The 20,597-nt window shown below is 35.6% G+C and overlaps 1 protein-coding gene across 1 annotated transcript in view; it reads right to left on the bottom strand.

Annotated features, from left to right (window-relative positions):
• The window catches only part of UGGT2 (UDP-glucose glycoprotein glucosyltransferase 2), a 586,709-nt gene that overhangs the window by 544,636 nt on the left and 21,476 nt on the right, over window positions 1-20,597 (bottom strand). The window contains exons 3-5 of the mRNA XM_031934986.1: window positions 20,098-20,228; window positions 19,513-19,625; window positions 9,968-10,142 (exon numbers count right to left, since the gene is read on the bottom strand). Coding sequence (XP_031790846.1) covers window positions 9,968-10,142; window positions 19,513-19,625; window positions 20,098-20,228 — 419 coding nt within the window. The remainder of the gene's footprint in view (window positions 1-9,967; window positions 10,143-19,512; window positions 19,626-20,097; window positions 20,229-20,597) is intronic.

The raw sequence follows: 20,597 nt of genomic DNA, 5'->3' as shown, positions 1-20,597 counted from the left end.
TTAAAAGAACACTCCAATTGGTGTTGGGGTAGAGAATGAGACTGACAATGGAAAACAAAATAACCTTCAACTTTATTTTTAAAGTTTTATTAATTAAAAAATAAACTTGAAGAAAAGATAAAATGTTAGCTGTCAATTCTGGGTAGTATATACAAAAATGTTTATTATTTTCAGGCTTTTGTATTTGAAAATTTTCTGAAGAAAAAATAAAGCAGATGGAATGAGAATGATAACAGAAGAAAAAGGCGCCTATGGGAAGGTGAACATTTGAATACCTAGGACAAATACCACCAAATGCTAGTGAAGTTGGTAAAGATACTTAGCTAGAAATCTATAAAGCTTGCTAAAGGCTAAATGTGGGCTAACATGAGAGTGTGAAGCTGGCAGTTCCAGACATAGCAAGGCTGAAACCCTCTAGCACAGGGAAGACTGGGGAAGGTCCTGAGAAAGCTTCTACTCTAATGCTGACAGGGAGAGAGGAAAGAAAATCACTGCTGAAATCCACTTTGGACCTATCTCCCTTACAAAACCAAAGCCTTAATCTTTAGAGGCAAGGGCAACAAAATTGTAGCTATATAGTGCACTGGTGGAAGCCCACTGCAGACAGGAGAAACGGAATAGATGAAAGTCTTAGCCTGAAGGAGGGACAGGAATACCTGCCAGGCCCCACATTCTGAGAGAGAATCAGAAACCCTGAGGCCCAAATTTACAGTCTGCCTAGAAAAGAAACTTAACTAGAACATCAGAGAATATCCCCTTCCTTACCTGCCCCCTCACCTTCACCTCAAGGCCAATCTAACAAGGGTTGAGTAAAGATAACACTGAAATACAGGTGGGAAAGCTGTAAGAAACACATTCTCTCTGGGGAGCTGTGCAAAGGGAAGATCCAAATCTAAGTGGGAGACCTAAAGTCAAGTGGACCACAAACGTGAAACCCACCCCAACTCCTGACCAGAACAGCTCAATCTTGCATACATGAAAGGCATGGCCTACACTAAAGGCAGGGTCAAGGCTCCTACACAAAATGTTCAGCTTTCAACAACAACAAAAATCACAAGATATCCAAAATGTCAACGGAACAAAAGTCTGAGGAGACAAATCAATCAACAATTTCAAAATCAGATGTAAAAAAAGAAGCTGAAACTTTCAGGAGGGAATTTAAAATAATGATTAACATGTTAAATGCTCTAATGAAAAAAGTAGAACATATGAATGATCAGAGAGGCAAATTCATCACACATATTAAAACTGTAAGAAAGAGCCAAATGGCAATGATAGAAATTAAGAGCACAGTAACAGAAATAAAGGCCTTCAACAGAGTCACAGGTAAACTTGATATAACCAAAGAAAGAATTGGGTGGCTGAGCGCAGTGGCTCACGCCTGTCATCCCACAACTATCGGAGTCTGAGGCGATGGATTGCCTGAGGTCAGGAGTTTGAGACCAGCCTGACCAACATGGAGAAATCATGTCTCTACTAAAAATACAAAAACTAGCCAGCCATAGTGGTGTGTGCCTGTAATCCCAGTTACTTGGGGGCTGAGGCAGGAGAATCGCTTGAACCCAGGAGGCGGAGACTGCAGTGAGCTGAGATCGTATCACTGGACTCAAGTCTGGGTGACCGAGCGAGACTGTCTCAAAAAAAAAAAAAAAAAAGATTTGGTTAAGTACAAGGCAGGTCAGTAGAAATTATTCAAATTGAATTTATGAAGAAAAAGTAGTAGAGAAAGAAAGGAAAAAATCCAAAAAGCAAACAACAAGAAACTGAGCAGAGGAGCCGTGGGATAGTACCACATGTTGTAACGTAGACATAATCAGAATCCCAAAAGGAGGAAGAGAGTGGAAATAGAGTGGCAATGATCAATGAAAAACATTGGTCAAGAATTTTCCAAAATCAGTGAACGCCACCCATCTACACATTCAAAAAACTTGGAGAACATCTAACAGGATAAATACCTACGAATCTCATATTCAAATGCCTGAAACCAAAGACAAAGAGAAACTATAGACAGCTAGAGAAAGACATATTACACAGAAAGAAAGCACAAATGGAATCAACAGAAACAGCAAGGTGACAGATTGTTAAACCAACAATATCAAATCACTTTAAATATGAATGTCCTAACTCATGGGTTAAAAGTAGAGATTGTCAGATTAGGTTAAAAAAGCAAGATCCAATTATATGTTGCCTATAAAAATCCACCTACATAAAAATATATAGATAGGTTAAAAGTTAAAAAAAAGATAAAAACGTATCATGCAAACATTAATCAAAACAAAGTAGGAATAGATATATTAATTGCAGACAAAATAGACTTCAGAACAGAAAATAATATCAGAGACAAAATGGCAAATTAGGCTGGGTATGGTGGCTCATGCCAGTAATCCCAACACTTTGGGAGGCCAAAGTGAAAGGATCACTTGAGGTCAGGAGTTTGAAACCAGCCAGGGCAACATAGCAAGACCTTGTCTCTACAAAAATTTAAAAGCTGGGTGTGGTGGTGTGTACCTGTGGTGCTAATTTCTTGGGAGGCTAAAGTGGGAGGATCACTTGAGCCCAAGAGTTCAAGGCAGCAGTGAACTATGATCGTATCATACCACAGCACTCCATTCTGGGCAACAGAGACAGATACTTCTCAAACAAAGAGGTAAATTACATAATGATAAAGGGCTCAATTCTATGACTTACAATGCTAATATGTAAGCATTAATCACAAAACTTCAAAACATATGAGACAAAACTGACAGATCTAAAAGGAAACACAGGCAAGTCTACATTCATAGCTGGAGATATTAGCATTCCTCTTAAGGCAACTGATAGAACAAATAAGCAGAAAGTCAATATGGATACAGATAATCTATGAGCCAACATTACCTAATTAATGTTTAGAAAACATTCCACCCAACAAAAACAGAATACTCATTCCTTTCAAGTGAACATGGAACATCCACGAAAATAAATCATATTCTGAGCCATAAAACAAAACAACACATTTTAAAAAATTATACAAAGTATAATCTCAGACCATAACAAAAGTAAACTAGAAATCAATAACAACAACAACAACAAAAAGTAGAATGTCACCAAATATTTGTAAGGTAACACTTCTAAATAATGCATGGATCTCGGGTCCATAGGTTCCAAAATGACAGTGAAGCAAACAGGGTTCGCTCCCGACCATAGAAAATAAACAAATATACAGTGGCAAGATAGTCACCAGCAATATCCCAGAACTCAAATGAGTATGAGACAGTTTCTGGAGCTTTTCCAGAGAAGTGAAAAAACTCTGAGCAGACAGTAAGAAAGTTGGACTTCCATATCTATGATGCTTCTCCCCACAACCTGCCCAGCACAACTACATGAAAAATCTCCCTGTCCTAGGTTTCTACACTAGAAAAAATAAGATTCAGGTCAACATCAGCTTCCTCACTATTGTAGGGATCTCTGCAAGGAGACCTGTCCCTGCCTCAACCCATGGGAAACATCATGAGTGCCTAAAGGAAGAAATATGCCTGAGGACAAAGACAAAGAGGAAAGGCAGGACTGCCGTTCCCAGTCTTGGAAACTCTAACTGCTCTGTAACTTGAAGAGGAGAGAACACCTCCAAATTCATTCTAGAAGGCCAGCATTACTTTGATACCAAAACAAGGCAAGGATACAACAAAAAAAGAAAATTATATGCCAATATCACCAATAAACACAGATGTAAAAATCCTCAACAACATATTAGCAAAATGAATTCAGCAACACCTTAAAAAGATCATGCACCATGATCAAGTGAGATTCATCCCAGGGATACAGGATAGCTCAACATATACAAATCAATAAATGTAAAACACCATATTAAAAGAACCAAGAACACAAAAACCATATAATTTAAGTATGTGCTGAAAAGGCATTTGATGAAATTCAGTATCTCTTTCTGACAAGCCCCGACCCCCCACAACAAAATAGGTATAGAGGGAACATACTCAAAATAATTAAGGCCATATATGACAAATCCACAGCTAAAATCATATGGAAACAGTGAATAATTGAAAGCCACCCCTCAAAGATCTGGAACAAGACAAGAATGCCCCCTTTCACTATTTTTATTCAACATAATACTAGAAGCCTTAGGCAGGGTAATAAGGTAAGAGAAATAAATAAAGGGCATCCAAATTGGAAAGGAAGAAGTCAAATCACCCTTGTTTGCAAACAATATGATCTTATATTACAAAAACTTACAGACTCCACCAAAAATGTTTCAACCAATAAATGAATTCAGCAAAGTTGCAAGATATAAAATCAATATACAAAATTCACTACTATTTATATACACCAACAGCAAACAACATTCTGAAAATGTTACAATAGTTACAAATAATATGAAATACCTAGAAATTAATTTAACCAAAGAAGTGAAACACCTATATTAATACAAAGAAAACTACAACACTGACGAAAGGAATCGAGGAGAATACCAAAAAATGGAAAGATATTCCATGTTCATGGATTAGAAAAATTCGTATTCAGACAAAGGCACCAATGTAACAGAATAGAGAACCCAGATGTAAATCTACACATCTGGAACCAACTCATTTGGAACCAACTCATTTTCGACAAACATGCCAAAATCATTCATTGGGGAAAGGACAGTCTTTTCAATATGAAAACTGAAGAACCACAATGCAGAAGAATGAAACTAGACCACTCTCTCTCACCATACACAAATATCAAATCAAAATGGATTAAAGCCTTAAATATAAGACCCAAAACTATGAAATGACTAGAGGAAAATACTGGAGAAATGCTCCAGGACATTGGTCTGGGCAAAAATTTTCTGTGTGAGACTTCAAAAGCACAGGCAACACAATTAAAAATAGACAAGTGGAGTTAACATCAAGCTAAAAATCTTCTATACAGCAAAGGAAATAATCAACACAGTGAAGCATCAATCCACAGAATGGGAGAAAATATTTGACAAATATCCATCTGACAAGCAATTAATAATCAGAATACATAAGGGACTTAAACATACCCTTTATCACCACTCCTAGTCAACAGTCCTGAAAGTCCTGGCCAGAGCAACCAGGCAGCAGAAAGAAATAAAAGGCATCCAAATAGGAAAAGAGGAAGCAAACTATACCTGTTTGCAGACAACATGATTCTGTATCTAGACAATCCCATAGTCTGCACAAAAGCTCCCTGATCTCATAAACAACTTCAGCAAAGTTTCAGGATACAACACCAATGTAAAAAATCACTAGCATTTTTATACAGAAACAACATGCAAACTCACAGCCAAATCAGGAATGTAATCCCATTTACAATTGCCACAAAAATAAAATACTAATGACCACAACTAACCAGGGAGGTGAATCTCTACAATGAGAATTATTAATACGAAACACTGCTCAAGGAAATCAGAGATGACACAAACAAATGGAAAAACATTCCAGGCTCACGGGTTGGAAGAATCAATATTGTTAAAATAGTCACACTGCCAAAACAATTTACAGATTCCAGGCTATTCCCATCAAACTACCAAAGACATTCTTCACAGAATTAAAGAAAGCTATTTTAAATTTCATATGGAACAAAAATGAGCCCAAATAGTCAAGGTAAACCTAAGCAAAAAGAACAAAGCTGAAGGTTACAGTAACCAAAACACCATGGTACTGGCATAAAAACAGACATACAGAGCAATAGAACAGAATAGAGAGCCCAGAAATAATGCCACACACCTGCAGCCATCAGATCTCTGACAAAGCTGACAAAAGCAAGCAATGGGGAAAGAACTCCCTGTTCAATAAATGGTGCTGGGAAAACTGGCTAGCCATTATGCAAAAGACTGAAACTGGGCTCCTTCATTATGCCATATAAAAAATCAACTCAAAATGGATTAAAGACTTGATGTAAAGCATAAAACTATAAAAACTCTCAGAAGATAAACTAGGAAATACCATTCTGGACATGGTCCCTGACAAAGATTTCATGACGAAGACACCAAAAGCAATTGCAACAAAAACAAAAATTGACAAAGGGGACCTAATTAAACTAAAGAGCTTCTGCACAGCAGAAGAAATTATCAACAGAGTAAACAGGCAACCTACATAATGGGAGAAAATATTTGCAAACTATGTATCTGACAAAGGTCTAAAATTCAGAATCTACAAGGAACTTAAATTTACAAGCAGAAAACAAATGGCCTCATTAAAAAGTGAGCAAAGGCTGGGTGCAGTGGCTCACACCTATAATCCCAGCACTTTGGGAGGCTGAGGCGGGTGGATCACAAGGTCAAGAGACTGAGACCATCCTGGCCAAAATGGTGAAACCCCGTCTCCACTAAAAATACAAAAAGCAGCTGGTTATGTTGGTGGACGCCTGTAATCCCAGCTACTTGGGAGGCTGAGGCAGGAGAATTGCTTGAACCTAAGAGGTTGCAGTGAGCTGAGATCACACCACTGCACTGCAGCCTGGCGAAAGAGCAAGACTCTGTCTAAAAAAAATAAATAAATAAATAAATAAATAAAGTGAGCAAAGGACATGAACACTTTTCAAAAGAAGACATATGCTGTGGCCAAAAAGCATATGAAAATATGCTCAATATTACTAATCATTAGAGAAATGCAAATCAAAACCGCAATGAGACACCACCTTGTATCAGTCAGAATGGCTACTATTAAAAAGTCAAAAAATAACAGGTTCTGGTGAGGCTGCAGAAAATAGTGAATGCACATACACTGCCAGTGATACTGTAAACTAGTTCATTTAAAGTAGTATGGCAATCCTCAAAGAACCTGAAATAGAACTACCATTCAACCCAGCAATCCCATTACTGGGTATATACCCAAAAGAATATAAATTGCTCCACCATAAACACACATGCATGCATATGTTCACTGCAACACTTTTCACAAAGACATGGAAATCAACCTGAATGCCCATCAACAGTAAACTGGATAAAGAAAATGTGGTACACATGCACCATAAAATACTACACAGTGCATGCTGGGCCTAATTCCTAGGTAATAGGTTGATAGGTGCAGCAAACCACCACGGCACACATTTACCCATGTAACAAACCTGCACATCCTGCACATGTACACCAGAACTTAAAAAATTAAAAATAAACCCTGCCTCTAATATAACAGTTAACAGTGGAGGACCAAACACTTTCTCCCCAAATCAGGAAAAAGGCAAAGATATCTTCCCTCACCACTCCCCATTCAACATTGACTAGAAGTTCTAATCATTAAGTTTAAAAAAGATAAACGGCATGTAAGTTGAAAAAGAAGAAAAACACTGATGAAAGAAATCAAAGGATGTCTAAATAAATCAAGAAATATAATTTTCATCAACTGGAAGACTGAATATTTTTAAGATGTTCTCTCACAAATTTAATTTATATGTTGATTGTAATCTCAATCAAAATGCCAGCAAGATTTTTTGTACATACAGACAAGCTGATTTGAAAATTCACAGGAAGAGACAAAGGAATTAGATTAGCTAAAACAATTCTGAAAAAGAGTAACAAAGCTGGAAGACTAACACAACCTGATCTCAAGGCTATAAAGCTAGAGTAATCAAGCCGTGTAGTATTGATGTTAGGATAGACAGATAGATTAATGGCACAGAAAAGTAAAGCCAGAAATAGACCCATACAAATAGGGTCATTAATATTTTACAAGTGGATAAAGGAAACTCAATGGAGAAGGATAATCTTTTAAACAAATGTTGAAACAACTGGATATACATATGCAGAAAAATAAATCTCAACATCTATCTCACAAGTTGTAAAAAACCTTAACTCAAATGGATCATAAACCTATGTGTAAACATAAAACTATAAAATGCCTAGAATAAAATCTGCATGACCTTGAGACTGGTGATGAGTTTTTAGGTATAATATGAAAAATATAATCTATAAACAAAAAAATGATGAACTGGACTTAATCAAAATTAAAAACTCTTCCTCTGCAAAACACATTAAGAGAATGACAAGATAATTCACAAACTCGTAGAATATGTTTGTAAATCATGTATCTCATAAAGGACTTATATCTAGGACATATAAAGAACTCTGAAAACTCAGCAAAAAATGTTCACCAAAAAGAAACTTATGAAAGGTCAGACAACTTAATTAGTCATTAGAGAAATGCAAATTAAAACCACAGTGAGATACCACTGTGTACCTAGAACAGTTATAATTAAAAAACTGACATTACCAAATGGTGGGTAGGATTTAGAGCAGCGAAATTATCTTTCCTGGCTAAGGGGAATGAAAAATTGCACAGTCACTTTGAGAGACAGTTTGGTATAGTTTCTTACGAAGTTAAACATTGACTTACCATACAACTCAGCAATAGAACTTCCAGGCATTTATCCAAGTAAATTGAAAACATATGTTCCTACAGGAATCTGTATGTGAATGTGATGGTACTAAGGTGACTGACAGATGACTCTGTGTGATTGTTGAAAACCAACATTGTACATCACAGATGATACTTTTCAAAAAGACATCTGACTAGATTGTGAAATAAAAATATGTTCATAGAAGGCAAAGCTCAATATATATGAAGAAAAAGTCTCTTCAAAATTAATCAGAAAGGTCCAATTCATTTCCCATATGAAATCCCAACAACATGTTTCATGGAACCTGGCCAACTAATTCTAAAATTAACATGGCTACATACCATGCAAGAACAGTCAAGGTATTTAGAAAAACAAAAACTAAGAAGCAGAGCTGTACTACCAGATATCAAAATATATTTTAAAGCACACCAAGTAAAATATTATATTTGTATAGAGCAGACATACATATCACTGCAACAGAATGGAAAGTCTAAAAACATATACATGTCTATATGAAAAATTGGCATATGATGGAGTAGAATAAAGACTTGACTGTTCAATGAAGTATGTGAAGACCAATAATTTTCCATATGGAAAAAAACAGAATTATATCTCTACCCCATAGTGTATTCAAATAAATTCCAGATGGATTAAAAACCAAAACAAAAAACAGAACTTCAACTCTTACAAGAGAATGTCCTTATTCCATCATAAAGGAAATCATTCAGGTAAAGTTGAGTAAATCTGACTATATCACAAGTAATATTTGTAAAAGATGTCATAAACAATTTTTAAAAAAATACCAGACCAGAAAACGCATTAGGAGAAGATGCTGCAAAGTATGGAAGATGAGTATTCAAAATATATTAAAAACACCTAAAAACCAATGAGAAAAAAAAGAATCCAATTCAAAAATAGGCAAAGGCTATGGACAGACAATTTACAAACATATTTGTAAGGTTTTAATTACATTAGATATTAGTATATAAATCTTAATAATTTGGGAAATGCAAACTAAAGTACTCCATGTTGGGAAGACAGTAGTAACAAAGTGAAGTCCTGCCTCTAATGGCCATTATATTCACATGCACGCGCGTGTGTGTGTGCGTGCATGTATGTCTGCTGAAAGTGTTAAATAAACTTGAGATATAGTAATAAGTGCTATGAAATCATTAAAACAGAAAAATGTGATAGTGTCATAGCAATGGGAAACTAGCGGAATGGGGAACAATACAGCACATACCAGATGCCTGAATGAAAAGTAGTCAGGTCTCAAAAGAAAGAGTTAACAGTACTCCAACACCATGCTTTGTACTTTGATCTAATACTGTATATATTATCAGTATATCGAGTAAATCAGATTTCTTCATTGCACATTCTTAGCAAATATTGTACACATTATTGAAGTATGTTTTATCCAAGTTTTAAAATTAAGGCAAAGAGTTATAGACATCATACCCCCAGAAAAGACAGAATCCCAACATATTTTTCCACATGAAAATCACATTTGTCAAGTTAAAAAAAGATAACTATTCTGGTGAAAATTACTATTTAAATATAGTAAGAAAATTATCATAATAATTGTTTTTTTCTACAGCCAAAAGTAACCCTGGAAAAAACAAGCACATACCTGAATATAATGGCGAAGAACATACAGAATTTCCTCATTTTGAGCTTTTGCAGACAATACTTTGTGAAATGCACTAAATGTTCTAGTACCCATTTCGGCATAGAGAATCACCACTGGTAAGTTCTCTTTGTTTGTAGGAAATTTATGATCTCCTTTAAATAGATAAGGTCTAGTCCTAAGAAAAAAGCAAAACACAAAGTTTTGAAAGAATTGAAAGTCAATGGCATATCAATTCTGTATAACTGCTGCTTACCAAACAATTCATAATATACATAATCACAGAAAAAGAATTTAAATTTCCTGTGATGACTTTGTACACATAACTTGAACTAAATGACAGAAAATAAATAAAGAATTTAGTTAACCCAAATCTAATATTAAAAATACTTTATTTCCCAACAAGGTTTATTATCTTTAAGCAATAACATATAATGGCAACACAATTTTCAGTGAAATAAAATTTATATTTTATTCTATTAGAAGGTTATAATTTTTCATTACAGCTCATATTTCCTGAAAACAAGGTACAAACATTTAAGGAACAAAGCAAAAGTACTACCTTATTCAAAGATTATCAGTACTTAGTATGAACAAGTACTCATCAAATCCCCAAGTATAAGCAAAGAAACCAGGACTCTTACGGTCTAGCACTATCATAAGAAACAGACTTTAACTGATTTCTTATTTGCCAGGCACTGTGCTAGGTTCTTTATACTTATTAGTAAATTCTATTTCACAAAACAATTAGACAGCTACCATCACTGAAACTTTTAAGTTTCTGAGGTTCAGATAAGTTAACTATTCCGGAAAAGATCAAATGGAAAGCCAGAATTTCAACTCCTGTTTATGGAATTCCAAAGCGCATATGTTTTGGCAATTTATACAGGTAGAAAGCAAACCAAGAGATAAGGAAGTTCAGAGTAACAAGGATGTGGAGAAATAACCTTTTATTTAGTGAATTCTGATCTCTACAATCATTCAGTCGATTACTACCTTTGGATAACAGATATTAAGGAGAGAAGAAAAAAGGGTATGAGTAACATTCCTACAGCATGTTAGTGAAAAAAAGCTGGGTTTTGAAATCAGGCAGAATTTGATTCAATTCTAGCTTAACTACTTACTGACTCAACATATTCTAAATCAAAATCATTCAAGCATTCAATCTTATTGACTAACAGAATAATCTGAGAGATATCCATAGTTATTTGGCTTAGAATTTGTGATATTACTCAATATCAATATAGAAATGTTATTTACTAAAAGTCTATAAAATTATATAATTCAAGCATCCTTATATTAGTTTACAGTTTGGCTGTTACAGTATGTATACCCTTCTACTTTTTAAATAAACTTTTCATTCAAGTATTAAATCTTCACACATTTATCTACTTTAATTTGATTACTGCTATTCAAGATGTGATTTTTAAAATACTACTGTCAATGTTTAGATAGTTGAAGTATAAAATCAATAGAATCTTAGCCCCAAATAGAATTTCACTTCATTATTGATCTTCTCTGTAACAGATGAAGAGACATGAATGTGCAAAACAAGATACACTGAATTTGCTCTCTTTTTTCATGAGATGCTATTAATAAATGCTAAAAGGATACAAAATCATACTTCACATTTGAAAACAGAAGTGACAGAGATTCTTGCATGAAAGTATTACAATTATTCTCATAAATTTTAACTGAAACCTTGGAACTCAAATGTCACTTATGTAGCAGCAGGATTATCATTTTATAAACCTAATTTTATCAAATCAGTATCACAGAAGTACATTTAGTAATTTATATAAGGAATCTTAAATTTTAATGTAAGTCTGAGAAATTCTTCCTTCAAAGAATTTACTACAGTTGAAAACTAGAAAGGTTGCCAATAAAAATATGCTAGCACATAAATCTTGAGGTTGAATATAAAAGGAAAAATTAGAGGAAATGGAATAGACTTTACACACAAAGATAAGGGCTCTCTACCATTTGCTGAGTCTGTGATCAACAGCATCTTCCTTCCTGTACCTACAGACAACATAACTTTCAAAATTTGCTTTTATGATTAATTCAGGAACGGCTTGGATATATCATAGGTAGAAAAATTATACTTATAGAGGATGGCTGGATAAGAGGAAAACGATCCTTAAAAACTAAATAATTATGTTTAAAGGTAGCAATTTTCATTTACTGAACTGACTTAAGGTGTTAAAGAGAATTAATACAAATTAGCAATGGTAAAAATTTTACAAGTAGAGTGTAAAACTTCAGCTTTCTGAAGACAATTCTGGAGTATACATTTTAATATACATGTACTTACCTAGATATTTCAGTTCTAGAAATTTAAGAAAATAATCAAGGTAACTGTGCAAAGATATATGTACAAGGAAGTTCAATTACATATTGTTTAGTGTAAACTACCTATATATCTACCCCAAGGAGTGGAATAATCAAACTTATTCATTATGGTATCATTCACTCAATATTTTTCAGCATCTACTACATGGCAGGTCAAGTTTTTGGGAACTGGAGTAAAGGTCACCCTTGTTGTGCCTTAGCAAACAACCTGGCTGCATTGTGCTTCTGGCCTAGGGATCTGGGGAAGTTTGAACTTAAAGGGATGACTTAAGATATTTGATGGAAGAAATTTCAAACTTCCTGAACAAAGCAAAGTGTTCAGGAAGTTGCCTGGTTGCTTCTAACAACGTATGCTCAGAGGCAGGAGCCAAGAAATGGCTTTAAGTTGGAATTCATATTTAAGAGGGAAACAGAACATAAGTTTGAAATTTTTGCAGCCTTAGCCAGAAAAGAAAAAGCCCATTTTCAGGGGAAGAATCTAAGTGGGCTATTGGGCAACCACTTGCTAGAAAGATTTGCATGACTAAAAGGGAGCCAGGAGCTGACAGCCAAGACAATGAAGAAAAGCCCTGGAAGGTATTTCAGAGCTATAAGAGGCAGCCCCTCTCCTCATATGCTCTGAGGTCTAAAAGGAAAGAATGCTCACTGCCCTGTGCCATGCCAGCAGGCTGCAACTTGCATCCAGCTACTCCAGTTCCACCCTCAATTCAAAGGGGTGGAGGTAAAGCTCACATCACAGCTCCAGAGGGCACAAGCCATAAGCCCTGGCAGTTTATAGATGGTCTCACGTCTGCAGATGCTCAGAAGGCAAGCATGAAGGAGGTTTGGAGGCCTCCACCTAGATTTAAGAGGATGTATGGAAAAGCCTGGTGCCCAGGCAGGAGCCTGCTACACAGGCAAGGCCCCCAAAGATATTCTACTAGGGCAGTGCATAGAGGAAATGTGGGGTTAGAACCCCCACACAGAGTCCCCACCTGGATACTGCCTAGTGAAGCTAGTGGAGGGGGGGCTGCAACCCTTCAGACCCAAGGATGGTAGATTCACCAGTAGCTTGCAGACTCTGCCTGGAAAGCCCAGAGGTACTCAACCCCAACCCATGACAGCAGCCACGTGGGTTGCATCCTGCAAAGTTAGAGGGCTGGAGCTGCCCAAGGCCTATGGAGCTCACCAGGATGTACGTCAGGATGTGGGACATGGAGTCAAGGATTACATGACAGCTTTAAGATTTAGTGCCTGCCTTACTGTGTTTCAGACTTGCATGGGGCCTGTTACCCTTTTCTTTTGGCCAATTTCTCCCTTTGGTAACAGGAATGTTTACCCAATGCCTGCATCATCTCTGTATCTCGGAAGTAAATAACTTGTTGTGATTTTACACGCTTATAAGTGGAAGCAGATGAGTCTCAGATGGCACTGAGGACACTGGACTTGATGTCGGAATGAGTTAAGACATGGGGAAGAAACTATTGTAATTTGCAGTGTGAGAAGGACATGAGATTTTGGGGACTAGGAATAGAATAATATGGTTTGGGTATTTGTCCCCTCCTCAAATCTCATGTTGAAATGCAATTCCCAGGGGCCTCCCTTACTCTCTTGCTCCTGCTCTCACTATGTGACGTGCCTGTTCCAGCTTCACCTTCCGTCATGGCTGTAAGGTTCCTGAGGCTCTCACCAGAAGTCAAGCAGATGTTAGCGCTATGCTTGTACAGCTTGCAGAACCATGAACTAACTAAACCTCTTTTATTTATAAATTACCCAGCCTCAGGTATTTCTTTATAGTAACACAAAAACAGCCTAACACATAAAATTGGTACATACCAGTAATTTTATTTATTTACATGTAAGAACACATAACTTAATCGGAGAAGGATCTAAGATACCCTTTATAGTACAATATTTTTTAAAAATATATCTGTATATAAATATATTCATTAAAAACTAATATATATTAAACTGTTAGCAGAATTATGGGCCATTTTCCCTTTCCACTTTGCATTTTTCTGAAGTATTTGAATTCTTTTATAATGACCATGTAGGATTTTTTTTAACTTTAAACATACAGCTTTCCATTTGGGACAAAAGTTTAAAGCCACAAAAAAGACAGTCATATTGATTTGAAGTGGCATTTGGAGAGCAGTCCCTGACACTAAATTTTACAGTATCTCCAAAAATATTTACAAAGACACAGAAAGAGACAAAAATTCTTAATGAAGTTGCAAACTAATAATAACTTTATATCATAAATTGGGAGTAAAGTCTACTTACTATAAAACCTATGCTGTTCAACTTAGAATCATAACGGACAGTCAACCTTACCACTTAAAACAATAATGTGCTAGTAAAAACAGAAGAGTAAACTGATTCTTCATCTCTCCCTACTTCCTATTCCACTGTTCAAAAAAATCTATGGTCTGGATCTGCCCCGAAACTTTATAGATACAATATTAAAATGTGAATGAAGGTCAAGAGTGGTAGCTCGTGCCAGTAATCCCAGCACTCTGGGAGGCTGAGGCAGGCAGACTGCTTGAGCTCAGGAGTTTGAGTCTAGCCTGGGCAACACAGCAAGGCCCCGTCTCTACAAAAAATACAAAAATCAGCTGAGCATGGTGGTTTGCACCTGTAGTCCCAGCTACTCAGGAGGCTGAGGCAGAAGAACAACCTGAGCCTGGGAAGCAGAGGTTGCAGTGAGACTGCACCACTGCACTCTAGCCTGGGCACTACAGCAAGACCCTGTCTCAGAAAATTAAAATATGAGCTATATATCTGAAGGAAAGTGACAGCAACCATTACCACCCTAAATGACTATAACTTTCTCCCAGTCCTCTCTTTTCAACAAGTAAATAAAACTACCATTAAGAAGAATTTTAAGAAATTGGGACAATGAGAATACCACATAGTAAAGAAAGGCAACTTTGATGACCTAAATATATTATAATTGAAAAAAAGAAAAACAAACCAAGTGTTTAGCTCAACCACAGACAGAAGAAAATACATAAATGCAAAATTTATTAGGTTAGAATAAAAAAGCAGAAAAAATTTATCAGTCATTTCTTTAAAAAAATATAAAAACCTAATCTGGAAAAACTGAAAGAAAATGAAAACTAAAGAAAATCTAGGAAGGAGAAACATACCTACAGAGAGGAAAAAATTAAAATATTTATATTACTATAAATAACCTATGTGAAAACAAATTATATGCTTAAATAAGAAAAAACCACCATTGACCAATATTGATAAGAGATCAGAAACCCAAGAGTATATGCCTAAAGTTCACAAAAGGAAAAAAAAAATTATTAACTATACCCTGTATACAGAGAGAGGCGGGGAGAATGTTTCTGTCAGGCTGCAGAATTGTTTTACCCTACTTACAAGCTAGTAAGTTAGCTTTTTACTGTTTCATGGATTCTGGCAACAGACAGAAACTTATGAGTCAGAAACAAAGAACTTGATACTTGTGGCACAGCAAGCAACATGAGCATTAGTATGTTTACATGGGTTCCCCATGGCCCCACATCCCATAGGGAGAAGATGGACCCACAAGAATTCTACACAGGCAGTGGGTATGGATCACACCTAACGAACACTGAGTGTGGGAAACCCATTATTTAATAACAAGCAATAAGTAAGCTGCCCTTTGTCCCAGGGGAAAACATTAACTTATCCCTCAAAGTCACTTACTGAAAACACCCCGAGAAAAGGCCATGGTAAAGAGCAGTCAGGGCCTCACACGGTCTTGGCATAGTCAGCTTGTCTCTATTCACACTTATCAGGGCATGGGTTTATAATATGTACATCTATAGGAGTACACCAGACTGTCAGATGGGCAAGTGCAAATTACTTTCGCAGTGTGCAAGCCCCAAGGAGTGCTATTTTTAATCTGCCCATCTGTAGTCTTCCAAGTGGCAGACCAGACAGGTAGGCCACTGGCAACAGCACAAGAGTCAGTATAAATGTATTATATTTCATCAAGGGGTCAGATTTTGTTCAGGGAGAGGATGACGGCCCCTTGGTTTTACAAGGCTTACGCCTGGTGGAATGGTAGCAGAGGCAGTCCAAAGATCCCACCAGCTGTTAACTTAGTTAAACATACCAGCAGCCTGGCCCAGGCATTTAGGGAAACCACTGTGAACTGAGGGCCCTTTTGAGCCAGTGATCTTACTTTAGGTAGTGAAATGGGTTCACTCCCAAAAGAGTAGCTGCCACTTTTTCACATATACCTGGTATCATGCTAGGGCCAAGAAGCTGTGCTTTTGAATACATAATTTCCATTTGAGCAGGGAGGCTTGTTGGGTCCCTTCCACCTTGCCAGACACTGACTCCTAGTTGAACTACATGAAAATGTAAATGTCATATGGTAGAGTCACAAGGCCTCCACGGGTCAGGCGTTCAGTTTCAACAAGAGTTTAGCAGCAGCTTAAGAACTGCTCATTTTAAAAAGGGGTGTGTACTAAGTGGCTGAGTCAGGCAGGTGGCACTATTGTACTTGGAAACAGTCTCTCTGGGTAGTCCAGCAGCTATGAAGTCTATACAAAGTTGTGATTGTCTTTTCTCCTCCTGGGATTGATACTTTGTTGTTTCTGCTGGACCACCTGGGAGTGTCTATGTGTGGTAGTCTCTGAATGAGAGTTTCCCTCTGGGCTTCACAAACATTAACAGCATTCACAGTGTAAGCACGTAAAATACCAATACCAGTTATACAATCAGAGCCAAAATAATAATCCATTAAATCAGACAAATTTGAGTGCCTTTTCCTTAGGAGCACAGATCAAGGAACATGTATTGGACTACAACACAATCAGGAGACTGCTATCACCCACCAAGAGCACTGGGAGAAAGAGGAGGGCAGTGGGAAGAAATGTTAAGTGTTGACCCTTTTTCTTCTTGACCCATGGGCCCTCAGGAACTTCCTCTTCCAGAAGCTATGTGTCAGTCAACATCCCACCCATGACAGTCTCCAAAACTATCAAGAACTATAAAAATCTAAGGTATGATTTTACCTGACTTACAAACTAATAAGTTAGCCTTTTATTCTTGTATGGGTTCTGATAGAAGACTTAAAACTCCTGGGTCAAAGACAAACGACTTTATTGCTCATGACATAGAGCAAGCAGTATAAGCATTATTATGCTTGCCCCCAAAGTCCCACAGTGGGTGACAGAATATGGACTTAGATGGATCCTATAGAGTTGGCATATGTTTGCATTAAGGAACACTGGGCTTGGGGAAGCACTGTTTTATAGTAAGCAATAAAACATGCTTGATCCCTGCCCCCAATCCCAAAGGCAAACATTACCTCATTCCTCAAGGGTGCTTACTGCAAACACAACCCTGAGAAATGGCCCAGGTAAAGAGTGGTCAGGACCTGGCATTTTTTGCTGGTCAGACCAAGAAAGAACATGCAAGGACTCACAGGGCCCGTGGCAGACTGACTTTCCTAATAGTTTGATGTGAATTTCTTTTGTAATCTTCAAGGTACATTAGTTTCTATAATTATAAAATCTGACATCAGAAATCAATGACAATAAATTTTAAACATTACAAAATTTCCTTTAAAAGATGCACAAGGAAAGGAAAAAATATACACTAGTGTTAACAGTTTTATAGTGAGTCTAATAATGCCATAAAGGAATAGGTAATTCCTATATTAACTCATCCAGAATAAGAATAACATGGCTGCCTAATTCGCTATATGAAAGTACAATGACTGATAAAAATTAAAGATGTCAAATAATTTCAATACATGTACAGCTATTCATTTATTAAAACAAAAACATGGAAACAAAATGAAAGCAATCTAATTCAAAAGCAAATTAAGGTAATCTCACACCATTAATAACCAGTAGTTTCCCTCAGAACTGAAAAGAAGGTATAATATTTCAAAGTATTTTGTAATGTATTAGTATGTTCAATGAGAAAAACCTTGTATCCATCTCAATAGATGAAAAAATTGATAAAATAAAGCAATTATTTCTGCCTTTAAGTTTTAAAAGCAGGTATGAACAGAGAAACATACCATGTTATCTGATAAGAGATTAAATACAATACAGATGTAAATTTTTCTTAAATTAACCAGTACTTTTAACATAATTCTAACAAGGCTTCTGGGGAACGGGAGCTTGGGTAGGAAAAGGATTCCAATGTTAATTTAAAAGCATCAACAAACACAAGGAGCTAAGGCATTCTGGAGGAAAAAGAGCCACAATGAAGAAGAAATCCTCCTGTCAGAAACTGGATAATAAAGCAATAAATATTAAAACAGTATGGCACTAATATAATAAATACACAATGGAGCAGAACAAAGAGCTATGAAATAGACCATAATATAAATATAATGAATACAATTGAGTAGCTACCTGAGGAAAAAAATCTGACTGGATTCTACCTTTCGATGAAAATAAATTACAGATAGATTAAAAGTTTAACGTAAAATAAAAGGAAAAACTTTAAGAAAGCTACAGAAAGAATTAGTAAAAACTCCCCATCAGGTTCAGGAAAAACTGTTAGTATAAAAACAATATAAAAGTTACATTCACAGGAAAATTTGGCTACATAAAAATAGAAGCCTTTTGTATATTAAAATCAATACAAGTATAAGAAAACGTTAGAAATGGTTTGTTAAGTCAGAAATATTAATATGCATAAATATATATTACTGTTTAATAGAAAGAGCTCTTTCAAAATTAATGAAACTACTTTATTACTTTTTAAAGTATAATCAGGCAATAAAAATATACTGGTAGCATTACTCTAAAAAATCACTAATAAATTAATAATTTACTTCTGATTTGCCATTTTTTAATTAAATACTTTCAAAAAAGCAAAAAAAAAAAAAGTTTTGTATATAGGAAGCAACCTCATCTATTGTTTTGATTACTTTGTTATTCCCCAGGTATATATTCAGTTTATATTTAAAGAGATATAAACCAAATACATTCATAGTTTTGCATGTTTATTTCAAAAAACAAGTTATGCTTATATGAAACATTTCATATATTTTATGTTATTTTGGCACAATTTATATGCTAAAATCAAAAGCTAATCAAGACAAAACATTCTCAGATATATTAAGGTTTTCAATACAAAACATTCTTGAATATACGATGTCTTAGAATATTAAATTTTTTTATTATAAGAAGTTTCTGCTATTGAACTGTCCTCTTTATAACCACTTCTTTCATTATAGGCTATCATTAATTTACCTTGAAGCAGCTTTCTTCAGCAGCTTTTTAATCTCATTAATTTTACAGGTGTGCTTCTTATGGATAACCACAAATGCATTACAACCATCTGGTGGTGGCTCATCAGCTGCAATCTAAGATTTCAAAGATTATATTTAGCTACAGTAGTTGATAATTACAATACGATTTTAAAACCCTCACACATTACTTTGATTAAAATAACTCATCAACTACTATTAAGTTATTGCTCCAATTACAGTGAAAAACATCTATACGTATGCAGAATCTAAGAAATATTTTAATAAAATCAACTTTATCCTAGGAAAGACATGCTTCAAAGTTATTGAAAAAATTCTATTAAAATTTTATGATACTTCATTTCAATGATTTGTCCCCATAATTTCCTTATCCCAAATAACTATAAAAATTACAGAATATATTCAACATTATAATAAATGACAACAATAATAATATAATCAATGATAGGCTATGGAACCAACTATAAACTTGTAGATCATTTTGAACTAAAGATGTTCATATTACAGAGCTCTATGTACATTGCTAGCATGCCTCTTTGTCCAATACAGTTTGGATATTTTTACACACCTGCTGAAACATCTGAATAGCTGGGGAGTATGCCCTTATAGAGAAAGCAAACTTTAAGAGGTTGATGTGTAAATTGTCTAGAAACTGTCCAGCTTTCTTCAGGATTAAGTTGTAATAAGAATAATCTGATTCTATAAAAAGAAGTCAAAAGAAAATAATGTTAGTATTTTATACACTACACATTGGCACATCTTCCACTGTAAAGCTAACTTAATGTCATATAATCATATCTGAAGTTTGGTTATGGATAATGCTAGAGAAAAATGGAAAAACCAAGATCTCAGTTCTACAATCAACTTCATTTTGGATCTTCCAGTAATGTCCAAGTAATCAACATGAGACCAGGTGAAAATAATCTTGTCATTAAAATCTATTTGGAAACACCAGCATTTCAGACCAACTTACTCCAAAGTTGTGGGGTTATATTACGAGGATAAGATATAAGTCCTACCTACAAGGTAGAAATTAAGAACAGCAGAAAAGTTACAGAATATGATCGT

This window comes from Piliocolobus tephrosceles, chromosome X (assembly GCF_002776525.5).
Source record: "Piliocolobus tephrosceles isolate RC106 chromosome X, ASM277652v3, whole genome shotgun sequence".
NCBI lineage: Eukaryota > Metazoa > Chordata > Mammalia > Primates > Cercopithecidae > Piliocolobus > Piliocolobus tephrosceles.
Note: the sequence above shows the minus strand (reverse complement) of the source record. Positions and strands in the feature narration are given on the sequence as shown.